General features: G+C 40.0%; 1 protein-coding gene across 1 annotated transcript in view; it reads right to left on the bottom strand.

The window, feature by feature from the left end:
* Positions 1-19,959, bottom strand: part of stat4 (signal transducer and activator of transcription 4) — an 86,196-nt gene that overhangs the window by 27,180 nt on the left and 39,057 nt on the right. Inside the window, exons 5-12 of the mRNA XM_060929033.1 lie at positions 18,027-18,105; positions 15,488-15,573; positions 12,899-13,050; positions 11,687-11,845; positions 9,762-9,854; positions 7,624-7,683; positions 5,331-5,351; positions 4,919-5,012 (exon numbers count right to left, since the gene is read on the bottom strand). Coding sequence (XP_060785016.1) covers positions 4,919-5,012; positions 5,331-5,351; positions 7,624-7,683; positions 9,762-9,854; positions 11,687-11,845; positions 12,899-13,050; positions 15,488-15,573; positions 18,027-18,105 — 744 coding nt within the window. The remainder of the gene's footprint in view (positions 1-4,918; positions 5,013-5,330; positions 5,352-7,623; positions 7,684-9,761; positions 9,855-11,686; positions 11,846-12,898; positions 13,051-15,487; positions 15,574-18,026; positions 18,106-19,959) is intronic.

The following is a 19,959-nucleotide window of genomic DNA, read 5'->3' as shown; positions in this document are numbered from 1 at the left end:
ACTACTCAGACTTCTGGGAGATCGAACTGCTCCCAGACCTCTCATCTGAAACCACAGTGCGGAGATGCAAGGCACAGTTTGCTCGACACGGACAGCCTGATCGAGTGATAACAGACTGCGGTCCTCAGTTTGATTGTGAGACATTTAGGAGGTTTGCAAGAGAATGGGACTTTGACCATGTCAAGTCTTCACCAAGGCACCCGAAATCTAATGGCAAAGCCGAGTCAGCTGTGAAGATTGTAAAAAACTTGTGCAAGAAGGCAGCTAGTGCGGGTGGTGACCCATGGTTGGCCATCTTGCAGTGGAGGAACACACCGACAGAGGGCATGCATAGTAGTCCAGCACAGAGACTGATGTCTTGAAGACTAAGAACCCCACTACTTGTCACTGACACACTTCTTGGGCCAAGTGTGGTCACTGGAGTTCCAGAGCAGCTGAGGACAAAACACCAGACAGCCAAGTTCTGGTACGACAGGGCGGCCAGGGACCTTCCTGAGCTGTGTATTGGCGAGGACATAAGGATGAAGCCCCTGCCTGGAGACAGGACCGGTAAATGGAGGCGGGGAGTTTGCCTGCAACAAGTCGGTCCCAGGTCATACCTCGTGGACGTCGAGGGGACCCTTTACCGGCGCAACCGTGTGGACCTGCGGCCAGCAGAAAGAGTAGTGACCAGCCCTGCTCCTGGGCAACAGCATATGCAGCACAGCAGCCCATCCGTTAACCGACAACCTGACATGACGGATCACAACACTGGTGGTGTCACGGGGGTCCAGGAAGTCACTCCTGTCAGGCCACTCCGGCGAAGTGCCCTGAACCAGCCCTCGGGTGATTCTGCACACAGCGAGACTGACCTGCACCAGCCGCTGAACCATCCACCTCCTGTGCCAGAGCACAGGACATCCAGTGGCAGACTGGTCAGAACGCTAAGCAGACTGAACTTGTGAACCTGTTTTGTTTACCATTAGTAGTTTGCCTCTATTAATGTTTATTTTTTATTTTTTATTTTTTTTCATTGTTTTTAGTCAGCACCTCATTGGGACCAGTTCACCAATTTTGCTGATTACAAAAAAAAAAAGAGGGGGGGAGAAGAAAGAAGGCAAAAGTTTTTATCTAAAAAAGGGGAGATGTTATGGGATTGTTTAAGTTAATGTTGACGTTTGGGAAAACACCCCCCCCCCCCCCCCCCCCTGTGGTGCCAGTGGCACGGTCCGCCCGGAGCTACGGGCAGAGTTATAATACATAGGCACGATACACATGCTCCCGTTGCAATTGTCTTTATTTACATTTACATATACACACAAACAGTATTTTTCACTCATATTTAAGTATTCATTTCCCTGTATAATTTACTTAGTTACTTTTAAAATCAACATCGACAACTACACACAAAAGAGCAACCTGGCAGCCTGCTGCTAATCCCTTGCAAAATCCTTTGCCCTATTGCTTTTTTGTGTGTCTTGGCTAAGTTTTGGCAGAGATGAAGTCCCAGCTAATAACCGTTCACCACACACACACACACACACACACACACACACATCTCTCATCTCATCTCATTATCTCTAGCTGCTTTATCCTTCTACAGGGTCGCAGGCAAGCTGGAGCCTATCTCAGCTGACTACGGGCGAAAGGCGGGGTACACCCTGGACAAGTCGCCAGGTCATCACAGGGCTGACACATAGACACAGACAACCATTCACACTCACATTCACACCTACGGTCAATTTAGAGTCACCAGTTAACCTAACCTGCATGTCTTTGGACTGTGGGGGAAACCGGAGCACCCGGAGGAAACCCACGCGGACACGGGGAGAACATGCAAACTCCGCACAGAAAGGCCCTCGCCGGCCCCGGGGCTCGAACCCAGGACCTTCTTGCTGTGAGGCGACAGCGCTAACCACTACACCACCGTGCCGCCAACTAAAGCATTTTTTAAACACAATCCCTTCATTTCAGGGGCTCAAAAGTAATTGGACAAATTAAATAATTGTAAATAAAATGTTCATTTCTAATACTTGGTTGAAAACCCTTTGTTGGCAATGACTGCCTGAAGTCTTGAACTCATGGACATCACCAGATGCTGCGTTTCCTCCTTTTTAATGCTCTGCCAGGCCTTTACTGCACCGGTTTTCAGTTGTTGTTTGTTTGTGGGCCTTTCTGTCTGAAGTTTAGTCTTTAACAAGTGAAATGCATGCTCAATTGGGTTGAGATCAGGTGACTGACTTGGCCATTCAAGAATATTCCACTTCTTTGCTTTAATAAACTCCTGGGTTGCTTTGGCTTTATGTTTTGGGTCATTGTCCATTTGTATTATGAAATGTCGACCAAATCAGTTTGGCTGCATTTGGCTGGATTTGAGCACACAGTATGTCTCTGAATACCTCAGAATTCATCCGGCTGCTTCTGTCCTGTGTCACATCATCAATAAACACTAGTGACCCAGTGCCACTAGCAGCCATGCATGCCCAAGCCATCACACTGCCTCCGCCGTGTTTTACAGATGATGTGGTATGCATTGGATCATTCTGGTAGAGGTTGATCTTGGTTTCATCTGTCCAAAGAATGTTCTTCCAGAACTGTGCTGGCTTTTTTAGATGTTTTTTTAGCAAAGTCCAATCTAGCCTTTTTATTCTTGAGGCTTATGAGTGGCTTGCACTGTGCAGTGAACCCTCTGTATTTACTTTCATGCAGTCTTCTCTTTATGGTAGATTTGGATATTGATACACCTACCTCCTGGAGAGTGTTGTTCACTTGGTTGGCTGTTGTGATGGGGTTTCTCTTCACCATGGAAATTATTCTGTGATCATCCACCACTGTTGTCTTCTGTGGGCGTCCAGGTCTTTTTGCATTGATGAGTTCACCAGTGCTTTCTTTCTTTCTCAGGATGTACCAAACTGTAGATTTTGCCACTCCTAATATTGTAGCAATTTCTCGGATGGGTTTTTTCTGTTTTCGCAGCTTAAGGATGGCTTGTTTCACCTGCATGGAGAGTAGAGGTCTGCGCGGGTCGGATTTTTCTGTCCCGCTCCCGCCCGCGCCCGCATTGTGCAGTCCCGCTCCCGCCCGCTCCCGCAAAGAATTATGATTTTCAGTCCCGCTCCCGCCTGCTATATTTTGTCCCGCTCCCGCCCGCAAATCCCGCATGATGCAGACGTTCGTTTTATTTCTCAGGAAAGTTCTTGTCTTGACACAGCGTGATGGTGCCCCGCCCCCTACTTTGAGTGGATTTGAGCATAAATATCTACAGCTCACGTTCACGTTTGTTATTATTTACCTTGTTTCTGAATTCGGAATGTTGAAATGGCAACATGTAGACCTAATAATACTAATTATTTAAGTAGGCTAATCATTTAAGTATGCGCTCTCCCGTGGTGCGTCTCCTATGAATAATTAGTGTGAAAGGAGAGATGGATCGCACTCTTGAACTTCTTCTTTTAGTTACATTTCTTTTCAGTTGTTTTTAGCAGCAGAAGGAGACAAACGTTTCGGCTGGTGCCTTCGTCAGTGTCTCTAATAATAATAATAATAATTATAAACAATAAAAAAAGACAGGCGAGCACGTAATTCCAAGTGGAAATTTGGTATATTTATTGTTCAGCCATACAAAACATTAGGCTAACCCAGTTTACATTTGTAAAGCATTTCTAACTAGAATATCATAGTATGTCAGAACCTTTTGGCACTTATCACAGCAAGCAAAGGGCAGCTGATTTCCCTCCGCGTCGTACACGAGTGAGAATGATTTCCAAATGTCCGATTTCAGGACTCCTGACTTTTTAACGGTAAATGTACCTCTTTTTAAAGCAGCACTTACTTTTGAAGCACTGTGAGCTTCAGTAGAGGAGCTCTGCTCTTCTGGCATGATCAGAGATCTCAAACACAGAAGAGGAAAGGAATCAGAAACGTACGAGAGATATTTATCCTCTCCTGGATCAGAATCAGAATTCTGATGACCAGCTCATCTAAGGTGTCATTGAGGCATCATGTTAGTGTGGGTCACTGGAGGCTGGGTGTGAACGGCGAGTCATTAGAGTGATCAAAGGATTGCCCGTTAGGGTGATCAATGGCAATCTGACTCTCTCTGCAAATTTAGGCATCTTAAAATGTTTTTATTAATGCCAAATAAAATATCCAGCACAAATTATATATGATAGACATAAATTAATTTATAAATTTTATTTTAAACACGTTTTTAGTTAGCGGGACTGCAGCTTATCACCGCTCCCGCCCGCGCCCGCATTGTGTACTCCCGCGCCCGCAATGAGCTTTCAAAATTTGTCCCACGCCGCACTGCTTTCCGGCGGGTCCCGCGGGACTCCCGCGGGAGTGCAGGGCTCTAATGGAGAGCTCCTTTGACCGCATGTTTTCTTCACAGCAAAATCTTCCAAATGCAAGCACCACACCTCAAATCAATTCCAGGCCTTTTATCTGCTTAATTGAGAATGACATAACGAAGGAATTTCCCACACCTGCCCATGAAATAGCCTTTGAGTCAATTGTCCAATTACTTTTGGTCCCTTTAAAAAGAGGGTGGCACAGGTTAAGGAGCTGAAACTCCTAAACCCTTCATCCAATTTTAATGTGGATACCCTCAAATGAAAGCTGAAAGTCTGGACTTTATGTCCATGTCCATTATATAACTATAACTTGAATATGTTTCAGTAAACGGGTAAAAAAACAAAATTTGTGTCAGTGTCCAAATATATATGGACCTAACTGTAGATGAATGGTGGGTTTACAATAACAGATGGAAATATATGTTTTAGTCAGTATTTAAAAAAAAAAAAAAAAACAGGACCAATCATGAAACCGTAATAATTTCTGGAAATCTGATCCTGTCCAGATATTACTTTTGTAACCCCCACACTCACATCTGTTTCAGGTGAATGCTTTAAGGACATATTTAGGGGTTAATAAATACCAGATGTCTGAACTCCACCGATAAGCATCCATTTGACGACTCTTCTACATCCATCACTTTCGTATTGTTGGTGGGGATGAAGAATTGCCTGGTACTACAGATGACAATAACAACAACAACAACAACAAAAATCAGCATTGTTACGAGAATGGATTTAACACAACACAATCATTCAGAGCTCTTCGCAAACAGATGAATGTAGGTGCATGTCTTCAGTGTATTGTTAAATATTTCTTAAAAGATACAAGTTCCTTCGGTCTCAATAACTGTTTCCCCCTAAACCACACATTCTGTAGCTGTGTTTGTGTCTACTCTCACTCACTCACACTTTACAAAACAACATTCACACTGAGGCTTGGCCTAGAAATAACAGGAAGTTGCTGCTCTCACTTGTGTTTCAGTGTGTACTCACACTTTGCCAGCTGGGAGGTCCCTGTGTACAGAAAGAGCAGAGGGAACAGAAAAAGAGTTATATTTAGAATGATTGCACGTGTATCACTTACATTCCTGTGGGTTAGAGAACAGATTGTACCTTAAATAAAATATTTATGATCAGAAGTGTTTTATTTATTATTTTAATGATTCTATAACAGTACGTAACCAATCTTTAGGAAGGACATAAAACATTTTATATGGGATGCATATTATATGTGGTCTACACTAAAATGAAATTCCTTCAAGTCTACAAAAGTCCCACCAAAATGAACGATTTCTGTAATATCTCATAAAAATTGTTTATGTATGTTGGCTCAATACTTGCCATTTAAAGCGAGATGGCCTTTCAATGTCATAAAATCTGTGAAATTTAGTTCCCTCCTGGTCATTGTGATATATGTTTATTTCTGTAATATCTCACAAAATATCAGGCCATTCTGTGGCTAGGAAGTTATTTAATTTGAGGGGATTCCCAAGCAAATAATGTGCACGAAATCACCCACTTCACACAGTCAAGCAGACAGAAGAAGCCAGTGTGCGTATGCGCAGGTTTACCTTTGACCATGCATTGACAGTTACATCATTTTGTCGCTAAACGAACAGCTGATCACACTGAGGTGCTCGCTGCCCACCGATATTTATTAGTTTAGTCCTGCATTTCCTTTCCTTCTCAACGTAACACCTTTTCTTCTCGCCTTCCGTTACTGTCGTCGGTCTTTCACGTTTCATTCACACACTCACGTCCTCCATGTTTCTCTTCTGTTTCAAATTTGTATCCCACAATGCATTACATCAATGGGATAAGCCCACCACATGATGCATGACATAGTATCTTGAATTGGGTCACGGTGAAGTAGGAAAAAATAGTGCAGAATTTGGGGCCACGTGGCCCTAAATTCATTAATTGTTCTATTAAAAAATGAATAAAATTGGAAGTCTGTGATTTGAATTCAGCAGCTTTCGGTACACTAAACAAAAATAATTGGGTGTCAGGGAAAATTCTTTATGACCTACACTTGAACTAGATAGAACTCGACGCCAACGGCGTCGATGGGGATGCCTCTGCCTGGTAGACTACACGCCTTAATAAGTTGTGATTTGGGGATGGACATTTGACCTCACAGTAATCTTGACCTGGTGAAATTACTTGCATTAGCTTTGGAGATATTGTGTTCACAAGGTTTTCGGACAGACATTTGACCTCACAGTGACCCTGACCTTAGACCTTTTGATCTCAAAATCTAATCAGTTTATCTTTGTCCCCAAATGCACAAATGGTAAAAGTTTGGTGAAATTCCTTTGATTTGCCTTGGAGATATTGTGTTCACAAGGTTCTCGGACAGACATTTGACCTCACAGTGACCTTGACCTTAGACCTTTTGATCTCAAAATCTAATCAGTTCATGTTTGTCCCAAAGCGCACAAATGGTGAAAGTTTGGTGAAATTCCTTTCATTAGCCTTTGAGATATCGCGTTCACAAGGTTGCGGGACGGACGCACGCACGCATGCAAGGACGGACAACCTGAAAACATAATGCCTCCTGCACCTTACGGTGGCGGAGGCATAAAAATCTGAAAGGTAGTCTACCTTTAACGTTAGACACAGTTTAACCAATAACATCCTCGCTAATCGTCCAATCTTCAATTATTAGTCTTAAAGCTGTACTTTTCAAAGTGGGGTCCATTTTGTTTGGTTGTACATTGATGGAAATTACGACCCAATTTTATCAAAGTTATTATATTCATTATGGACTTCTTTGGCTGGTCACTCATCCAAACCTCATGAACTATAAACATGTGGGTTATAGATAAATATTTTTACATTGTGTGAGTGGAATGTTCAGGAATATTAAAAAAAAAAAACAACTCAAACCAACAAATAGTCAAAGTATCATTGTGGAAATCTGAATAATGAGGCTAATATTTTAATAATTAACATTCATAAAATAAACATGCATTTAGCAGGTTTGTGGAATTTATTTTTATAGTCCCAGGGTGCAAAAAAATTGAGAATGCTTTAACCCTCTTAAAGCATGTAATCCATTATACAATAAAAACATGACACCAAATTAAACTTAGCCTGAAACTAGACTGAAATATGAGATTGCTTGAATTCAAATTTAAGACAATTTCATGCTTTTTCAAAGCTTTTAATTCCTAAATTATAATTTTAGGGTGATTTCAAACAAATAAGCTGTTTTTAAAGGCAGACCTATAGACAAAAGTCACAACACTTAAAAATAAAATAAAAATGCATTTAATAAACTCACTTGTCGAATGTTGTCTTCACTTTAAGCTGATAATCAACTTCAGGTAGTTTAACCAACAATCTGAAAAATATGCAGAAACAGCTTTGAACAACGGCATAATTACAAGCAAAAAGGTTTCCAAAAAAGTTGGGATGCTCTGTAAAACATGAATTAAAACAGAATGTGATGGTCTGCAAATCATGGAAACCCTATATTTCACTGGAAAATGTAGAAAGACAACAAATGAAATGTTGAAACTGAGAAATTGTATTGTTTTCTGAAAAATATATGCTCAGTTTAAATTTAGTGCTAGCTATTTATTTCCAACTATTTCAAAATAGTTGGAACGGGACAACAAAAGACTGGAAAAGTTGTGTAATGTTAAAAAAAATCATTAGGTTAATTGGTAACAGGTCAGTAACATGGAGTATAAAAAGAGCATCCAAGAGAGGCGGAGTCTCTCAGAAGTAAAGATGTGGAGGGGTTCACTGCTCTGTGAAAGACTGCATGGGCAAATAGTACAAAAAGAATAACATTCCTCAATGTAAAATTGCAAAGAATTTGGGGATCACATCAATGGTACATAATATCACTAAAAGATTCAGAGAATCTGGAGAAATCTCTGTACGCAAGGGGCAAGGACAAAAAACAAAATTGGATGCCTGTGATCTTCAGGCCCTCAGGCGACACTACATTCAAAACAGATGTGTCTGTAGTGGACTCACTGTATGGAATCATAGAGTGGAATCACTGTATGGACTCAGGAACACTTCAGAAAACCACCGTCTGTGAACACAGTTCATCACTGCATCCACAAATGCAAGTTAAAACCAGATATAAAAAATATCCAGAAACACCGCCACCTTCTCTGGGCCTGAGCTCTTTTATGATGGACTGAGGTGAAGTGGAAAATTGTCCCGAGGACTGACGAATCAAAAGTAGAAATTCTTTTCAAAATCATGGACACCACGTCCTCCAGGCTAAAGAGGAGAGGGATCATCCGGCTTGTTATCAGTGCACAGTTCAAAAGCCAGCTTCTGTGATGGTATGAGGGTGCATTGTGCACATGACATGGGTAGCTTGTACATCTAGGAAGGCATCATTAATGCTGAATGATCTATACATGTTTTGGAGCAATATGCTGCCATCCAGATGACATCTTTTTCACAGAAGGTCTTCCTTCTTTCAGCAAGACAATGCCAAACCACTTTCTGCACATATTAAAACTTCATGGCTCTGTAGTAAAAGAGTCCGGGTGCTAAATTGGCCTGCCTGCAGTCCATACCTGTCTCCTATTTAAAATATTTGTTGCATCATGAAGTGCAAAAAATGACAAACTGAAATTGTATATCAGGCAAGAATGGGACAACATTTCTCTTTCAAAACTACAGCAATTGGTCTCATCAGTTCCCAAACATTTACAGAGTGTTGTTAAAAGTGGAGGTGATACAACTCAGTGGTAAGCATATTCCTGGCATCAAATTCAAAATGAGCATGTTTTTTTCAAACAACATAAAAAATTCTCAGTTTGAACATCTGATATGTTGTCTTTGTACTATTTTCAATGAAATATACAGTTTCCATGATTTGCAAATTGTTTTTATTTACATTTTACACAGCTTCACAACTTTTTTTTAGAAATGGGGATGTAAAACAAATTTATATTCAGTAGTAGATACAGGAAAATGAAGAATAACTCTATAACATACGGGGGGGGGGGGGGGAGTCATCACAGCACAAACTAAACAACTAGCTTTAAAATAAACTTTTATGTACAAATGTTCATGTTGTGTGTTCATATTCTCAGAACAATGTTACTATAAATCTGAAGCTACAATTTTACAAATAATTTAATTAATAAACTTTTAAGAAACAATGTTTGTGTGCATATATTAAAGGGAAGTCTTACTACCAAATGATAAAAACTGTAAGCTTATAATACACAAGATATAACTATCATCTTTTTTCTGTTTTTTTTTTTGTTTTTTTCTTCAAATTTCCATGATTGCGCAACACTGAGAATTCAGGAAGAGAATGTGGAAAATAACCAAGTCACACACCTGACCAGGTGTTTTTTCACACCCGATTTGTTGTACTTTACCATCTTATGAAATTAGTACTATTTCTGCTGCAGGTTGTCAGTAAGGTGTGAATCGTACCTGACTTTAGTGGTGAACTGCACTTGAGTTTTAATGATGAGCGGTTTCTGAGGGTGTGTTGGCATACATGGTTGCTTCTCCACAACAAACGAACTGCAAATCAAACACAGACTCAACCTTTAAATCAATTTAAAAATGAGCCAAAATAACAGAGCACTATTGAATTGAATTGATTGTGATTGGTCAGAAGGTGTTTAGTTTTCTACAGCAGGAGCTCTGACAATAGTACAGCTGCAAATCAGAGGTTTATATTAATGTGCTTGTTCTAATGCATTATTGTTACATGATAGTAACACCTTGTTCCATCAGGGACGTTCAATGTAAACAGATTAATAATCATTGATCTTGAGAAGTTTTCTATGGAGAGACATTATGGACTTTTATGGAAAGAATCTCCAGTTTCAGCCCTTTATAACATTCAGAGGTATCGTTGTATCGTAACAGGAACTGTCTTGTTTTGCAGATGCTCCATAACATTAAATGTAACAAACAGAATATAGTCTGTGGACAGTTATTCCACAAAATCGAGTCATACATAAGCTGATAGCCGACGAGGCGCGTAGCACCGAGTTGACTATAAGCCGTGTATGACGAGATTGAGTGGAATAACTGTTTTATTCTATCCATATTCACTGCATTTTGAGAAACAGAGCATTTTTATTTTTTGCAAATTCGATAAATAAAAACTTTATACAAAATGTCCAACAAAATAATTTCCGCTTAGAATGTAAACAAACCAGCTAAATAACAGGAGCAATTTGTGAAAAAAAATGCTATAATAATTCTTGAAAAAATAAAAAAGATACATTCTTACATCAAATATTCCATATTTTGTTGCTTTTTTTTTGGGGGGGGGTCTTCTTTTTCTTGTTCTTCAGGGGTTTTTGGCAGTTGGCAAACCAACTTAAAGGTGCATTACCACCACTGACTAGGCTGGAATGTGGAACAGGAGATATTGGGGGAAATAACTATTCTTTTAGCCATTTCTGTTTCTTTTAAATACTTGATAACAATTTTGGAGGGTTTGTTTTTGAGTAGAGTTTTAATTTCATCCTTGGTTGGTTCAGCAACACACTCTGCCATCTTGTTTTTCTCTACTCACGGTATATGAGCTGCTAGCCTAGAGTAGAGTAGAGTAGCCAATCAGAGTGCGCAATTGCTCATATCCAGTGAATGTGGATTAAATAATGCAAATAAGCATTATGTGTCATTTATTAATAAATAAATGTATAGGTTTCTTGGCAAATTGCTGTGGTACAAGAGTAATAAAATATTTCAGGATGTGCTTTTATAGGAAATAATCAACTTTGAATTAATGAATGAACCCTTTATTCTCACTGTTACCAGTGAAATTGACCATCAACCTGTCCTTACAGAGGGGAAACAGGACAGGAAGACCGGGATAAAAGAAAAAGAAACACAGTAGTAACATGAGGAAAGATGAGGGAAAAAAAAGAACCCCCCCCCCCCCCCCCCCATGCTCCTATCAGGTGGTGATACCACCTTTGATGGTGGTAACACTAACTCTGCTTCATTGCACCATCAAAAAGTTGATTAATTGCCTCCAACAGCATGTTTTTTTATTCCTTACATTATGAAAGCACCAGAATTCAAGCTTAAAAAACATCTAGCATTATAGTTACGTCTTGCTTGAAAAATTACAAATGTGAATTAAATCATAACATTAATAGACTTCCTTTTGTGTATAATTATACCTCAAAAGTAATTTGTAACAAACTTTAAGCTGTGCTTTTCAATTCCCATGTTTTATTTGGATTCAACACTATACCCACATGTTTTTTTTTCTCACTTCTGTATTTTTTCTTTAATCATCTGCCTGAAGTGTGCCTAATTATAAAGTGTGATGTAAACCGTGAAAGCATTGAGTCTGTTGTTTGAAATGTGGGTGGTACGGTATGTGTTACCTCTTGATGAGGTGATATATTAGATATTTGACTTGTTCTTCCATCTGAGGTCTCTGCAGAGGGATGGGGTCACTCTCATAGGTCACTTTCACGATCAGCTCACCCAGTTTATCCAGCTGCCGTTTGATCTGGAACAGGCTCTGAGCCATCATGGTAAACCTACAGAGATGAAACAAACAGCACACAGAAAAGAGACTGGATAAAAGGTTTTGTTTGGCACTTCTCTCAATTTCTGCATCCATTTTTTAAATCCAAGTGTTATTACAACTGCAACATGACAGTTTCTACTAGTTCTACTGTAAATTGAATGCAAAATGTTGGTATGGCTTCAGGGCTCCATCTCGATCCTGACCTCACTCGGCTTGTCTGTTCAGAGCTTCACGTGTTCTACCTGTGTCTGTGTGGGTTTCCTCCATGTTCTCCAGTTTCCTCTCACCTCTCAAAAACATGCTGGTAGGTGGACTGGCTACTCTATGTCGCTTCTGGGTGTGAAGGTGTGTATGCACGATGCTCTGAGATGTTCTGACTGGCATGTCATCTAGGGTGTATTGTACCCTTATAACCAGTGTTCCTGGGATAGGCTCTGGATTTACTGGCCAGGATAAGGATGATAAAGGTTAATGTGAAATGGAAATATTTGCATAGCTGCACACGCTGAAATCAAGCCAATGGACATCTATGTTGTCACTTCTAATAGATTAAGGATAGAAGAAAAGGGGCATGGTCGAGCACCACTTGTGAACAGAAGGTGAAGTCACCTATGTGGGATTAATGATGCTTTTATTTTTATCTTGTAGTGAGAGGATTTTCAGAGCAGAGGTGGAGAGGTGGTGTTGCCAAGCAGAGAAACTTGCATGTGCACGTGTAAAGGTAGTAGTTTCATTTCGCAAAATATGTTTCCATCCCGAAAAACGGAGTAAAAAAAAAAAAGAGAACAGATCCATGTTCTTTGTCACACCTGCATTCTGAGCCCTCATTCTCTTCTTCATTGTTATTTTAAAAGGTATGTCCATGTTCGCTGGAATGAAGTCAACTCTTCTTTTGTATTTCACACTAACCAGTATGGAATGTGTTCAGATTTCCAGAAAGATAAATAAACCTTAAGAAACATGAACGTTTTCTTTAGTAATCATTTATAATATGATGTTTATTTCAGTCTCTCGTATGTGAGTAATTAGAGTTAGATCACTGTTGAGTGGTGTGAAGTCGTACCAGTTCTGGAGTTGGTCGAGTCCAGCGAGGACTGGGCCACCGATGCAGGCGATCTGCTGCCGACGTTTCCATGCCTGCAGTTCAGGCATCAGCTGAGAGACAATCAGGCTGTCGATCTCCTTCAACACATCTCCCATTTTGGACAAAATCTCCTGTCAGGAGAAAATAAAGGATACATTCATTAAACAATGAACCACAGAGTGATTTGAAATGAATTTTCCATGTCACTCAGACCAAGTACAAGTGGTTCTTTACTGTTCAATACTGATACTCATACTAGAGTGAGTAACCTACTTGGTATTACTCAACCAGGGACGACACCAGCCATTTTATTCACATCTATTTTTAATCTCTATTTATATTTAAATAGCAGACAAGAAAAGTGTGCACATGTGTGTGTTCATGCACTTTTTCTACTTAATTAATTAATTATAATGTTAACAAGTTGATTTTAATAAAAGTGGAGTGTATTGGGGTGACAGCATGGTGCACTGTCACCTCAAAACAAGAATATTCTGGGATCAAACCATGCAACCAACTGGGGTACTTCTATGTCAAGTTTCCATGTTGTCGCTGTACCTGCATGGATTTCATTTGGGTGCTCCGGTTTTCTCTCAGAGTCCAAAGGTCAACTGGCTACTCTAAATTGCCCAGTGGTGTGAACGTGAGTGTGATGGTTGTTTGTCTCGGTGTTAGCGCTGCAATAGATTGACAATCTGCCAAGGGTGAACACCACCTCTCACCCAAAGTCAGCTGGGATTGGCTCCAGCCTCCCCCACAACTCTGACAGATAGATGAAGTGCATCAGCTATTTGTATTAGGATGGATCATGTACAGCTGTAGGTAAAGTATGTTTTTGTTTCCAACTTTGTTGGAGGAGGTTATGTTTTTGCCTCTGTTTGTTTGTTCCCAACATAACTCAAAGTATTGAACGGATTTGGACAAAATTTGGAGGAAAGGTGGGCCCTGGGCCAAGAAACAACTGATTAGATTTTGATGCAAATCCAGATATGTGAATATGTGGATCCAATTTTTTTTTTTTTGTCTGCTCCCAACGTAACAGAGAGTAGTGAGCGGATTTTGATGAAATTTGGTGTACAGCTTTAGTATTATCCTAGTTTCAAGTGATCCAATTTTGCTGCTGATATGTGGCTTGGTGGAGGTATGTTTTCACTGGGGGCAGCCATGGCCTGAAGGTTCGTGAAGCAGCCTTGGGCCCAAAGGGTCACCAGTTCAATTCCTGGGACTGGCAGGAAAAATGTGAGGGGAGTTGAGTGAATAAACAGCGCTTTCCCATCCCTCTGTATCATGACTGAAGTGCCCTTGAGCAAGGCTGCTCCTTGGGCAGTGTAGCATAGCTGCCCACTGCTCTGGGCATGTGTGTGTTCACTGCTTCAGATGGGTTAAATGCAGAGGAGGAATTTTGCTGTGCTTGAGTGTACATGTGACAGTGTGTATTGTGTGAGAATACCTTGTTGTCAATGACGATAGTAGCTGATCACCAAGAACATACTGTACAAGAGCTGATATTTTCTCACCTAGCATCATCTGTAAACATTTTTTCTCACCTAGCTGATGTTTGCTGCTACTGATGAACTCCTCATGCTGAGTATTATGTTTAACGTGTTAACACTTATATTCTAGAAAGATACTGTAGTTTCTCCTCTCGATATATTCACAGAGCGCAGTATGCAGTCTGCTCTGCTTTGATTGCTGTCATTAATCATTTTGTCTTTGTTCATTAACATGAGAACATACACTAGGATTACATCACATAGTACCCCATCTCCTAGGATCGGATGTTAGTCTCAGAGCATTTTTTACGAGTATATGAGCATGGTATCAGATGATGGTAACCATTTAAATGGTATTTCCATTTGAGCACATTTTGATATTGTATGTTTTTTAGCATGGTTCCTGAACATGGTTTACCAAAGCATTAAACTGTGCTTTGGGACGATACTGATTGGTTTAATGTTTACACCACTTTTATGACATCCTACCACTTTCATTTACAGCTTGGTTAAAAGAAAATGCTCAAGATGTAGTCATGGCTGCCAGTTTATTATGTTTTTGCTGAACCAATGCATTACTTCCTATTGTCACTGCAGTTTTTTTTTCTTTAGGGACTTCCAAAGTCATGAGTTAGCAGCACAAGAGATGGAAAAAAAAACCCTGTGTTCATACAAATGGTGCTGATGTTTAGGTGATATTGGGTAAAATCTGGAGTAAGCAGGATGGCTTAGTCACCATGTCAGTGGTGCCTCCTTGGAGCCTTAAAGACTTGTGCAGCCATGACATTGGTTCAGCTTAACAATTTAGAGTAAAACGGTGCACATTTTACCTTGACATTTGACAGGAAATGCTTGGGTAGGCTTTACACTCAGGTGGAGGCGTAAAAACCACACTTATCTCATTTCATCTGAATCTAGATGTTGAAACAGCTTGGGTAAGGCAAATAAAAGTGATGATTTGCATTAAATTGCACAGAATTTGCAGTAGACTCAGAAACATATGTTGGATTACTGGTGATAGACAAAAGTGTTGAGTAAAGCAACAAAAACTAAACTTGCGTATCATTAAACTCACCTTCCTTTTGAAGTCCAGACGGTTGAGTATTTCCTGAAGGGTCATAACTTCTTGCTTCATGTTCTGAGAATTTCTCTCCACTGGGTCTGCAGCAGGAATGCAACCGAACATGAATAAATATTCAGAATGTAGTCTAAATTTCGAAATGAAGATGCAGCAGATACCAAATTAGTTATGCTCATCCCAAGACTCTTATTGACTCATAAACAACATCGTGTGCATTTTCATTAGAAGTCTGTATTTTTTCTATAATGAACTTATTTATAATCTGATTATTTGGTGTTAACCAGAAGAGGACAGCTTCCTTTCTGGTTTGAGTCTGGTTCCTCTCAAGGTTTCATCCTCATGTCATCTCAAAAAGGCTCTGTGGTTTGTTAGATCTACATCCGGATCTCTGTAAAGCTGCTTTGTGATTATATATGTGATATTTTCAAAAACGTACAACAGACAGAACTAAACAAACCAAAAGGTGAATCAAGAAGGTGAAAGTTAAATGATAAAACTAAAGAACACAGAAAAAAAATATCCAACCACCACAAACCTGTCCAGTCAAATTCAACCTGTTGAGAGCTACTCGCTCAGTTCTGTGCTCTGAACTGAGAAATGACTTCGCATCCATCCAAGCACGTAAATCACAATCTGTACTGATTCTCATTACATAGAAGTGCAACACTGAGTCACTCTGAATGGATTTGTCTGATGTCTATAGAACAGTGGCGGCTGGTAGTCTTTCAAGGAGTGGAGGCTGGTCGGTTACGATATTTCCAGATTTTAAAAGAAAAAAGAAAAAACACATCAATTTTGCCCATACTCTTGCCTCTGATCTGGCTGATTGTTGGCAGGGTCACAAACTGTGAAATAACAGGTTCTTTTGGCCCATTAGCCTACTGTCCAATATACATGATGGTGGTGTTGGGGGGGGGGGGGTATATTTTAACATTTTATATTTTAAAATTGTGGCATATTGTTTAAAAATTGATCATTATTGAAAGCAGCTCTTTGTCAGGAACCTCAGCAGTAACAGCAGTGTGTTCTGGAATAGGCACAAGCACTGACCTTGGGGAGCCAAACACAGAGCTGGGTGCCACACATTTCATTCAGTGACACTTTCCCTATATTTTACTTATTTTGACTGAGAAATGTTTTATTGACAATTTTGATAACCCTTCACTTTTAATCCAGGTCTGTAGTGTGAAATGTTCTCAGCTGTGTTTTTGTTTAAAAATGTTTTCCAAATTGTAGCTGTGTTTAATACATATCCAGAAAAATATATATTCCAATATAATATACTCAGCATAAACATTTTAAATAGATTCTATATTTTTGGTCCATCCATGACATATTACTAAAGTAGCCTATTTACTGTTGTTGATGTGGGTCACTTGCTGTTAGCCAATTCACTTTCTCGTACCAGGAGAGCTGAAAGGAACGAGTATTATTCCCTACCTTTTTCACCAAGTCAATTTGAGGCGTTGGTCTACCCTGCTCTTTAATTTAAATTTTTTCCTCGAAAGGAAGACTGGCAAATGGCTTCGCCAAAATTAAATCAGCAATGCTTGGCATCCGTGCGCAGCTTTCTTGCTAGCTGACTAGCCCCCTCAAGTTCAAGTTCAGTCACTCAAATAAACGAAATTTCTGGAACTAAGATAGCAAACTTGACAACACTATATTTACACTTTATTTACAATGAAAATATATACAAGCTAAAAAGCTGGTAGAAACCGTATGTAATGAATGAAATCGAAATGTAAGCTGAGCTCTTACAATACACCACAGCACTTGCGAATCCGCATGGGACTGAACTGAAATTCACCGCTGCCTGTCTATATTTGAAATGAGCTGTCAATCAAAGAAAATATCCAGCCGCTTTCACCAATCACCAGTCTCCTGGTGGAAACTGCCATGTCCCTCCCACTGTGAGGCTGGGAGTCCGTGGGCGGGCGTTTTCGCAGTATTTGTCCAATAACCGTCTTGCATTTTGAGATTGAAAAGTGCATAGCTCCCAAATGCCATTGAAGTCCACTGAGGCTGGGAGTCCGTGGGACTCCGTGGGCAGGCGTTTTCGCAATATTTGTCCAATAATCGTCTTGTATTTTGATATTGAAAAGCGCATAGCTCCCAAATGCCATTGAAGTCCACTGAGGCTGGGCTGTATCGCGTTGTCACGAGGGGGAAAAACTCAGGCACACATTAGGTGAACTGGGGAAAGTTATAACGGAATGATTTCGCACTGTAGTTGGGTTGAGCACATATGATTCTGGATCTGAAATAGCAATGTTATAAGGTCAGCTATAACATAAGCCTAGCGCAATTCATCTTACACGATGTTCGTCATTTTTAGAGGAGGCTGAGCCTCCCTCGTTGTCTTAGAGCAATCGCCCGTGCTATAGAAATACAATTGTGATCAGGCTTTAGTTTCAATCATACTCCTACACAAACGTTTGTTTGCTCATTAAAATATTGACAGACTTCTACATGACACATGGTCCAGTGGAGCTGTAGATGATAGAAAGTGATGTAGATGATACCAGTAACTCACCTCGAAGTTGAAGGGTTTTGTAACGAAAGTCAAAATCATCTTGCATGTCCTCCAGATACTTTACTGCCTGGTCCAGAAGCTGAGTACATGATACAAAACAGAAATATAAATCATTTTATAAAGAACTCAGTTACAATTAAATTCAATATATTTAACAGTTATTCCATGAACTCGAGTCATATATGAGCTGACAACCGACGAGGTGTGTAGTGCTGAGTTGGCTATAAGCCATGTACGACAAGACTGAGTGGAATAACTGTTTTATTCTATCCACATTCACTAAATTTTGAGAAACAGAGCATTTTATTTTTATTCTTTACAAATTCGATAAATAAAAACTTTCTACAAAATGTCCAACAAGATAATTTAAGAGATACCTCATCTCATCTCATCTCATTATCTCTAGCCGCTTTATCCTTCTACAGGGTCGCAGGCAAGCTGGAGCCTATCCCAGCTGACTACGGGCGAAAGGCGGGGTACACCCTGGACAAGTCGCCAGGTCATCACAGGGCTGACACATAGACACAGACAACCATTCATACTCACATTCACACCTACAGTCAATTTAGAGTCACCAGTTAACCTAACCTGCATGTCTTTGGACTGTGGGGGAAACCGGAGCACCCGGAGGAAACCCACGCGGACACAGGGAGAACATGCAAACTCCGCACAGAAAGGCCCTCTCTGGCCCCGGGGCTCGAACCCAGGACCTTCTTGCTGTGAGGCGACAGCGCTAACCACTACACCACCGTGCCGCCCATTTAAGAGATACGAAGACCTTTATTATCCCACAATGGGGAAATTTCCTGTTTGCAGCAGCACAGTGGATAGCAACAGAAGAGGACATATCAAGCCACACAAGTAAATACATGTTTTTTAAAAATGACAGTAGCAATTTGTGAAAACTGCTATAATAATAATAATAATAATTATTATTATTATTATTATTATTATTGAAAAATAAAAAAGATACATTCTTACTATAAAATACTTTTATTCCATATGTTGTTGCTTTTTTGTAATTTTTTGGGTTTTGTTTTTAAGTAGAGTTTTTATTTCGTCCTCAGTTGGTTCAGCAACGTGCTCCGCCATTTTGTTTTTCTCTACTCATGGTATATGAGCTGATAGCCTGGTAGTAGAGTAACCAATCAGAGCACGCGATTGCTCATATCCCGTGAATGTGGATAGAATAGCATTGATTATCTCATTACAATGACACCTGTCAAGGGGTGAGATATATTAGGCAGCCAGAGAACAGTCAGTTCTCGAAGTTGATGTGTTGGAAGCAGGAAAAATGGGCAAGCATAAGGATCTGAGTGACTTTGACAAGGGCCAAATTGTGATGGCTAGATGACTGGGTCTGAGCATCTCCAAAATGACACATCTTGTGGGATGTTCCCGGTATCTAGTGGTTAGTACCTACCAAAAGTGGTCCAAGGAAGGCCAACTGGTGAAACGGTGACAGGGTCATGGGTGTCGAAGGCTCATTGATTTGCATGAAGGCTAACCCATACGGTCCAATCCTACAGAAGAGCTACTGTCGCACAAACTGCTGAAAAAAGTTCATTCTGACACCTTTCTGTTTTCAACCAGCATTAACTTTTTCAGCAGTTTGTGCTACAGTATCTCTTCTGTGGGATTGGACCATAGGTGTTTCCAAATGATCACTCTTGTATTTTGAATCATTATTGTGCAGTACTATTCCAGATGTTATTTGTGATGTCATGTGTCTACATCCTGTTTACGGTAACTATTGTAATGCTGTCTTGGCCATGAGTTGCTTGAAAAAGAGTTTGTCTCAGTGTATCAATTAAAATTTCATAAATTATTATGAGTTCTTAAAATCATTTAATTTTAAATTAAAATAAAAATTAATTTAGTATCAGAACAAGAAGTCATTCTTTTTTAATTGTTACATTGATGGTGTGGAATT

This window comes from Neoarius graeffei, chromosome 9 (assembly GCF_027579695.1).
Source record: "Neoarius graeffei isolate fNeoGra1 chromosome 9, fNeoGra1.pri, whole genome shotgun sequence".
In the NCBI taxonomy this organism is placed as follows: Eukaryota; Metazoa; Chordata; class Actinopteri; order Siluriformes; family Ariidae; genus Neoarius; species Neoarius graeffei.
This window is presented reverse-complemented; position numbering and strand designations above follow the sequence as displayed.